Consider the following 10,000-nt stretch of genomic DNA (forward strand, 5'->3'; position numbering starts at 1 on the left):
TTTCTCTCTGTCTGTCTCTCTTTCACTTTCTAAACCATGAAGATACCTTACATTTCAATTAACGTTTCTATCATCCTTCTTCACTTCCCATTCTCTTTCTTCTTCTAAACATCACTTCTAGTCGGATAGACGAACATAGAACGAACGTTTGTTCTCGACTAACGACATCGTGGACGGGCACTTGCCTTAATCGACCACAGCATTTTGCTTGGTAAGCGAAGTTAGCTTGTCCGAATGTATTTTCAACTATTCTCTCTCTATCTCTATCTTTCTCTCTCTCTATCTATCTGTCTATCTATTTCTCTCTCTCTCTCTCTCTCTCTCTCTCTCTCTTTCTCTCTCTTGACTAAATATAATTGAGTTTATATGCTTATATTATTGCGATAACAACTCGTTATACGTCGGATCGTATAGTTTATATTTATATATATATATATATATATATATATATATATATATGTATATATATATGTATATCATTCTAATTTATGACGCTAATTAATCTTAGAAATTATTCTATAATAATAAAATAATTATTATATCTAATTAAATTATTTATGTATCAATTAATTATATCTTATTAAATGATTGATATATAATTAATATTATTTTATATTATATCGATAATATTATTTTCTTTCTCTTCTTCGTCTCAATTTTTCCTTCTTCTTCTTCTTCTTCTTCTTCTTTTTCTTTTGCTTCTTCTTCTGAATTTTCTGGTTTACGTCTCTTTGTTTTTTTCTTCTTTTTTTTTTCTTTCGCTTCTTCCTCTGATTTTTCAGTTTTGCCTTTCTTCGTTTTTTCTTCTTCTTCTTTTTCTTCTTCTTCTTCTTCTTCGTTATCTTCCATGGTTGTTGTTAGACGTGAAATTGAGAATTTTTATCATGACTCATTGTATTAACGAACTTCGGCGAATGAAGAATGAGCATGGATTTAACGGAGCTGATGTTAATAGGATCAACAAGGCTATTCACGGATGGATAAGAAATTTAATATCTTTCCTGTTCACACCTCTAAGAGGAAGAAGTTTCGTTAAGTAATGATATCTATTATATGTTCGAGCAAATATATATATATATATATATGCTTTGGTAATTCGATAATATTTTGTAATTATTGTTAAGAAGAAAATGAAATATTGGATTAGATAGAGAAAGAGAGCGAGAGAGAGAGAGAGAGAGAGAGAGAGAGAGAGAGAAATTAATGTAACTAAACGTCATTTAACATATTGATTATTATTACTACTTATTAATTATATATATATATATATATATATATATATATATATATATGTGTAAAATTAAATTAAATGAATTAAATAAAATAAAATTGAAAAATTAATTTTTACATTGAAATTCAAACATTATTCTTATTAAATAATATATTTTTAACCGTTTGAATCTTACAAAATAGAAGAGGGAAGAAAAAGAACCAAAAAGAAAAAAAAAAGAGAAAAGAAAAAATAAAAAGGACAAATTTTTGAGAACGAAGTCTATTAAGTTACGTGTATAACGCTACCAATCAAAAATAATCAATAACCACCATTGCGTTATTCAACGTGTCAATATAAATTTTTTACATAAACAAAAAATAACAAACAACCAAAAAAAGAGAGAGAGGGAGAGAGGAGAGATATGTCGGATACGCATGTACTATGTCATTTTTAGTATGAAAAATTTCTGTATGCTTAATACGAAGAAAATCCGATTAGCACCCCCTCCCCTCCCCTTTCGGTCTATCCCCTCTCCTTTTTTGTCGACGTTGTGATTATACAAAAAAGAAAAAGAAAAAAAAAGAAGAAAAAAAAAGTAAGAAAGAAAGAAAGAATTAAGTAAAAAGACAAAATCAAATATCAATATTCCTTTCGGTACTTTCATTTTTTATATTATTCATTTTAAATGATCGAGCATGATGCGGATCGTGCACAATGACGACGATGATATTTATATTCAAAAAGAATGAAATTTATAATATTTCAATGATCGCGGGGTTGGAGGAGGAGGGGCGAGGCCGGAGGACCGGAGGACCGGAGGACCGGAGAGAGTTGAGGAGAACAATCGCATTATCGCATAAAATAATGGAATGACGATGCCAACGTATTGATTTCTATTATTCAAACTGATAGATATTAAATAAAAGCGCGATCCATGGCAAGGTATAGTTCAACGAACAATCAATCACCAACGTGATTCGTTTGGGCAAATAAATCATCGCGAATAATATGAATCATATTGATTGACGCCTCGACAAATCCCCCATTGACTGTGGTAATATGGAGACGTCATTGACTTTCGTAAACCGCCGGATTTCAACTATGTTTTTTCATTATACGATGAAATAATCATCGAGATTATTGAAAATCTGTATAATATAATCATTGACATAATCCAAATATCCTCGTTACATTCATAAACGTTTCTTTTATATCCTACACAATATATATATATATATATATATATATATATATATATATATATGTATATACATATATATTAATATTAAATCATCAACTTCGAATTTATTATTTTACAATGATAATAAATTTAACAATTATTACAATAATATTAATTAAAAACGTTTATTTGTATAGTCATATATAAAATTAATTAATAATGATAATACGAACGGAACAGATTATTTTTCTTTTTTTTTTTTTTAATTATTATTATTATTTTCCTGTTTTTTCTCTTTCTTTTTCTTTTTTTTTTTGGTTTTTTTTGCTCTTCTTTTTTTTTACTTTTTAATCATCCGTCAAATTATTCAATGTAATAAAATAAGATAAATTAGTCATAGCGTCAATTATAAAATTATGACGAATTATTCTAATAATAATAAAATTATAGCTTTTTTTTTTCTTTTTTTTTTTTCTTTTTTTTCCTTTTTTCCCAAGTATCTCGTCAAATTGTTGAATGCGATAGAGAGAGAGAGAGAGAGAGAGAGAGAGAGAGAGAGAGAGAGAGAGAGATCGATAGTCACGGTGTTATAACGAGTGTAAGAAAGAAAGAAAGAGAGAGAGAGAGAGAAAGATAGGAAATATAGATATAGCATTACGAAAGAAAACTCGAAGAGATTATTTTCTCGTTATAAGATGAGATGTCGATGATCGAGTTTTATTGCTTCAACTTGAACAAGATCATTTCTTTATCGACAAGTTAAACGATCGATTATAAGAATTTTTCTTCCCCGACAAACTATCCTCAATTATCGCAAACTGTATCAACGTGACTGATTGCATTTGCCACGAAATAGGGAACCCAACGCGATTCGATCGACGTTCCAATAAATAATCCTCGTTCTCTTTTCTCTCTCTCTCTCTCTCTCTCTCTCTCTCTTTTTTCTCTCTTTCTCTCTCTCTCTCTCTCTCTCTCTTTGTCTCTCTGTTTCACCCACTTGAAATACTTTAATTGCTTCAACGGTAAGCCTCGTTTATCATCGTTAGTCCGAACCCTCGAATCAAAGCCATCGGTCTTCGATAAACTTGCTTTTTCTTCTTTTTTTTGTCTTTTTTTTTTTTTATTTTTTTATTTTTTTTTTAATATTTCCTTCTTTTTTATTTCCATTCTTTCTTTCTTTTTTTTTTCCCGACGTTAAAAAAATCTGTGGATAAATATCGCGCCATTTTTTAGGATCTATATTGGGATTCACGTGGAACGATCGAGATCAAGATACTCGATCCTTTTTTTTTTTTTTTCTTTTTTTTGTTCTTCTTCTTCTTTTTATTTCCGCTGTAACAAATTTATTTTATCGCTGTCAATTAATGTCACCGTTTAATAAATTTTTTACTAGTCGTTGTCTTCGTTCTATTCAAAGTTTCTAACGCATTTTCTATTGAAAAAATTCTTTCATTTAATATCGTCATATCGACTATTTTTTTTATAATCAATATATATATATATATATATATATATATATAATAATATTTGGAAACAAATTCGTATAAGAGAAAAATAAAAAAAAAGAAAAAGAGAGAGAAAGAGAGTGAGAATAAATAAATAGAAAAATAAATATATAAACCGTTCCTCTATCTCTCTCTCTCCTATCAATCGTAAACAACATATCGAGATATTTCATCCCTTATATTTTCAGCTATGAACATTCTTCTTTCGTTTCTTGTTAAAAAAGAATCTGTGTCTCTACCCTTAAATTTTCATCAATTCTCTCTCTCTCTCTTTCTCTCTCTCTTTCTCTCTTTCTCTCTTTTCGAATATCATCATCCTAAGAATCACAGAAAAGACGGACGTTAATAAAAGCGCCTTTGCCCTTCGGCCCGTGCCGACGTCACTGATGTCACCAATGTCGTCATAGTCGTCGTCGTCGTCGTCGTCGTCGTCGTCGTCGTCGTCGTAGTCGTCGTAGTCGTAGTTGTCGTTATCGTCATCTTCGTCGTCGTCGTCGTCGTCGTCGTCGTCGTTGTCGTTGTCGTTGTCGTTGTCGTAATGCTGCTGCAGGCGTTCGTTTAACACGCGTTTGCAGATGGAACGAGAATGAACGAGTAAGGAGTAGAAAAAGGGAAGTGAGTTGGGATGAGGTGGAATGGGTTGAGTTAGGGTTGAGGGTTTGGGGGTGGGTTTGGAGCGTCGGACGATAATAACGAAAAACGCGCTTTCATTTCGACACACACATACACACATACACACAGAGAGAGAGAGAGAGAGAGATACGCATATGGTTGTACATTTATATACACGAATGCGTGCACACACACACACACACACACACACACATAAGATACATTTCGAAACTTTGTGTCCATTTCCTTTCTTTATCTATTTTCTTATATTTCTCTATATCCTTTCCTTATCATTTTCTATTTTTAGATACGGGATAAGAGTGGATCCAAGGCAATGGTTTCTATTTCTGAGCGGCAAGTACGACGGCGGTGAAGAGCATCCTTCGATTTTGTTGATCGTTTGTAAGTCAATCGATAAATTACATACTATTTTACTTTGATAAGAATATATTCCATTGCAGTGATTCTCAATCCTTCGTGCCATTTTTCTTCTTTTCTTTTTTTTTTCTTCTTTTTTTTTTTCCTCTTTTTTTCCTTTTATTTGAAATAATGCCTGAAAATGCCTTTGTTACTTCTTTTTTTTGTCACTGTTTGTGTTTATATATATATATGTATGTATGTATGTATGTATGTATGTATGTATGTATGTATGTATGTATATGTATGTGTACAATGCATTTGTATGATAATATAAACGATTTAATAATAAATTTTGTCAAAGTATCATCAAACGTTTTATCATCGCTTTTCACATATTGAGAATCTTTACTCTAAAGAGTCAAAATGAATGAGAGGTGGAGAGAAAGAGAGAGAGAGAGAGAGAGAGAGAGAGAGAGAGAGAGAGAAATAGACATAATAATAAATTCTCATCTAAAATGTATTTAATATTGAAAGATGATAATAAAAGTTGTCTGTCATTTTGTGATGTTAAAAGACATATTTTTTCAAACGCGATAGTTACGATTTTTAAATTACATAAAAAATTTTTTTTTCGTGAATAATTATATACACATACATGTGTATGTATGTATATATATGTATATATATATATATATATATATATATATATACATATATAAATATCAAAATTTTTTCTGCGTTTATCTCGACATAAAAAAAATTATTTGATAAATGATATGAATTCAATTGTATTAAAAAAATAAAATAAAAATATAATTGTATATATATATATATATATATATATATATGAGGTACTTTTTTACATTCTTTTTTATTTTTATTTTAATTTTATTTTTTCGCTCTTATTCATTAAAGTACCAAGTAAGAAAGAGAGAGAGAGAGAGAGAGAGAGGTACGACAAGTTATTTTCCTTTCATTTACTCGAGCTTTAATTATATTCCATAATTTTGAAATAGAATTTATAAACGGTTAGTTGTACGTTTATCTTGAATATCACGAAATAGATACGAGATATACACGTGGTGTACTAAATTTTGTGGGATTTGATTAAAAAAAAAAAAAAAAAAAAAAAAAAAAAAAAAAAAAAATGTCCTCTTTTTTCCTTGTTCTTCTTCACGTTGTTATTAATGTACTTTAATCTTCTTTCTTTCTTTTTTTTTTTCTTTTTTCATTTCATTTCACTTCATTTCATTTTATTTTATTTCCTTATATTTTTCTTTTTCAATTAATTCTTCATTCTTGCTCCTTTTGCTCTTTGTTGTCCACGTAGGTAATAAAAATATATATATATATATATATAATATTATGACGATAGTTAAAGTAACTCATATACAATAATAAATCTCGATGAGAAAGAAAACGTATGCCTGAGATCTCCGTTGTGTCCTGAGATTGTGTAAAAGTCGAATTGCTGAGAGGCAACTCGTGTCTCATCTTGGCAGTCATCCCACCGATATCCACCGACTGCAGTGGAATGAGCGGGGATTTGGAAATTAATAAAAAAAGAAAATAAAGAAGAAAAAAAAAGAAAGGAAAGAGAAAAAAACGAGAGAAAAGGAAAGGGGAAGAAGAAGAGGAGAAGAAAAAAAAAAAGATTGAAAAAAGGAGGGAGAGGAGAAAATACGGACGAAAAGAAAAAATCGTAAAAAAAGAAAGTAAAAGAGGAGATGAGCAGTGGGAAGAGGTGTTGCGGGGTAGGGGGGAGAGGGATGTGAAAATGAAAAAAGCGTTCTGTTTGATAGAAAGAGGAAAAGAGACAGAGAGACAGAGAGAGAGAGAGAGAGAGAGAGACAGAGAAAGAGAGAGTGTGTGTGTATGTGTGTGTACATGAAGGACAGAAAAGGATGAATGAACTGTAAAAGAGAGAAAGAGAGAGAGAGAAAGAGAGAGAGAGAAGGAAGATAAGGTATGCCGATAAAAGTTATAAGAGGTTACTTTTCATATTTATCAAGCTAACCTTCACATTTTTACCTATGATATTAAACTATGCTGTTATACTTTTTATTTTATTTTTTCTTTCTTTCTTATTTTCTTTTTATATCTATCTATCTATCTATATATATATATATATAATATATGTGATGATATTATATATATCTGATAAAAAATATGATTGTCATTTACATATATCCAAATTAATATTTTATTTTGTTATTAATATCACATATGAATACATAAATACAATAAATTATATTTTATTTCTCTCGTTCTCTCTCTCTCTCTCTCTCCCTCCCTCTTTTATTAATTTTAATCTCTCTTTCTATTTTATTATTTAAAAAAGTTTCCTTCTCGAAGAGTCAGTCACGTTGTCATTTAAATTTGATTTATCACGTGACGTTTATAAAAAACAATATTTAATTCAATCTCTTCATAATATTCTTTTAAATTTAATAACAACGTTGGATAAACAGAGATAGAGATAGAGATAGAGATAGAGAAAGAGAGAGAGAGAGAGAGAGAGAGAGAGAGAGAGAGAGATATTTATGATGGGCCTCTTTTTTAACGGGTATAAATTTCCTATGATAACTATAAAATTCAGCTATATTATCAGTCATATTGTCCCTTAAACCGAATGCATCTTATACCCGACTGAGCTTTCACTCAACTGAAAAGACTAAAAAACTATATCTCTCTCTCTCTCTCTCTCTCTCTCTCTCTCTCTCTCTCTCTCTCTCTCAATCTCTCTTTCGTAGGTAAACGCGAGTAACATTGCAACAGCCTCGTTTGTGTTTGCAAGTAGTGTCTAGGAAGACGAAAGAGAAATAGAGAAGAAAGAAAAGAAAAAAGAAAGATAGAACGATAGAGAGAGAGAGAGAGAGAGAGAGAGAGAGAGAGAGAGAGAGAGGAGGAAGAATTTGCTTGCATTATTTAGACCTAAGAGAAGATAATGCTCATGGGGAAAGTACGGTTAATAGCTCTCATATTTTAGAATCTACGTGTTCTCTCTCTTACTCTCTCTTTCTCTTTATCTACATCTCTCTCTCTCTCTCTCTCTCTTTCTCTCTCTCTCCTTTTTTTTTCGTTCTACCTTCTTGCTCACCAATGTTATTGTCGGTGTTGCTGTTAGCGTTCTAAACAGAGTAAAAGAACTATAGTAACTAGAACTCAGTTCTTTTACCAGCCTGCTTTCATTCTCTCTCTCTCTCTCTCTCTCTCTCTCTCTCTCTCTCTCTCTCTCTCTCTTTCTTTCTTTCTTTCTCTTTTTATACTTTTTTTTCTGACCACTCGGTCTTTCTCTCACCCTCTCTCTCTCTCTCTCTCTCTCTCTCTCTCTCTCTCTCTTTCTATTTCTATCTTTCTTTTTTTTTCACGCTAAGGGTGGTCCCAGGACCAAGCATAATAATTTTCATACCGCGACCCATGCAACGAGATTGCTTTTTAAGCGGTACTCTTACGGCACCCTATCTCGGTGCTTTCGCGATTAGGGGATTAATTATTCCACGGACATCACCATCACCAACACCACTACCACCACCACCACCACCACCACCACCACCACCACCACCACCACCATTACCATCACCATCACCATCACCACGTAGAAATTAGGTTCCTCCTGCGGGCTTGGATTGTCGCGATTCCCTTTCGCTCTAACCATCAACCTCCCCCCCTCTCTCCACAGCCCCACCCTCTTAGCCTCCTGCACCCCTCTTCCGTCCCTTTTCAACTTACTCACTTTTCTTTTCTTTACTTTTCGTTCTCTCCACTCTTTCGAGTAGTCTTCTCCTTTTCTATCACACGGTACGTTCCATTTTTTCTCTCTTACTCTCCTCTTTCTGATTTTTCTTGTCTTTTATTTTTCTTTTCTTTTTTTGAGAGAGATAAAAAAAAAAAAAGAATTGTTTCAGCCTTACCTTTTTTCATTTTCTTCTTTTTTTTTTTTCCTCTCTCTTTTTTTTTTTATGAAAAAACAAAAGAAAAGAAGCATTATGTCTGCCTTATATTTTTGTTTTGTTTTCTTCTTCTTTTTTTTATTTTTTCTTTTCTTTTTCTTTTTCTTTTTTTTTTATGAGAAAGATAAGAAAAATTATTTCAGCTTTATTTCTTTTGTCCCCCTCTCCCTCCCACTCTCTCTCTCTCTCTCTCTCTCTCTCTCACACGCACACTCTTTTTTGTTTCTTCTTTTTCATCATCATCATCATCATCATCATCATCATCATCATCTCGTCCGTATCATCTCTTTATTTTTTTTTTTTATCCTTCTTCTTCTTTCTTTGTCGTCTTCTTCTTTACGAGAAAAAAAAAACAGGATAGATATATTGTCGAGATAAGAGAAACCAACCAACACGAATCGTTATCTGTCTGTTCTTTCTTTACCAATGGCAAGTCGGTAAGGTTGAAAGTAAGGTTGTGGAGGTTTATACGAGAGCCCGTAATCAGGAACCAACCTTAACGAAGAAATCAGAGGGGTGCTTAAATTGGACTCGAATCCAATTGAAATTCTATGTTCTTTCCTTCGGGCTTTTCCACCCCGATAACCCACCCTCTTTTCTCCCCTCTTACTTATTCCTCCCACATATCCCCCTGTAATATATCAACCATTTTATCTTATGCATATAAGATGTATCAAATTAAAATGTTGACCGTATTAAATTAGTTTCGAGAGATGTATTACATTAAAAATCCTATTATCCGATTTTCAATTAGGCTATTATTACAAATAGAAAAGGAGAAAGAAAAAGAAATGAAAAGAAGAAGAAGAAAAAAAGAAGAAGAAAAAGAAGAAACTATAGCAAGAAAAAAGATCTTTAGATCGTAGTGTTAGATAAGTTTAAGATATTCTTTTTTAGAGAGAAAGAGAGAGAGAGAGAGAGAGAGAGAGAGAGAAAAAGAAAAGTAAAAAAAAAATCATACTATTTCAATCGTACGAATGATAATTTTTATTCTATATCGTTCGTAGTTTTATCAAATGAAACCATTTGGTCAAAATAAATCAATCTTAATAATGCATTAATCAGTCTTATTAACTTACAACATTACGATAAAATTAGGATACTTTTTGCAATCCGTCCTCTCTCTCTCTCTCTCTCTCTCTCTCTCTCTTCCCCCCTCTCTTTCCTCCTTCAAAAA

General features: G+C 31.6%; 1 protein-coding gene across 13 annotated transcripts in view; it reads left to right on the forward strand.

The window, feature by feature from the left end:
* mdy (diacylglycerol O-acyltransferase) overlaps nt 1-10,000 on the forward strand; it is a 145,372-nt gene that overhangs the window by 31,638 nt on the left and 103,734 nt on the right. For all 13 annotated transcript variants that reach the window (XM_085663220.1, XM_085663221.1, XM_085663222.1 and 10 more), the window contains one exon: nt 4,818-4,912. In XM_085663220.1, the coding sequence (XP_085519346.1) occupies nt 4,818-4,912 (95 nt within the window). The remainder of the gene's footprint in view (nt 1-4,817; nt 4,913-10,000) is intronic.

This window comes from Vespa mandarinia, chromosome 21, assembly GCF_050613455.1.
Source record: "Vespa mandarinia isolate Hongniang chromosome 21, ASM5061345v1, whole genome shotgun sequence".
Classification (NCBI taxonomy): domain Eukaryota; kingdom Metazoa; phylum Arthropoda; class Insecta; order Hymenoptera; family Vespidae; genus Vespa; species Vespa mandarinia.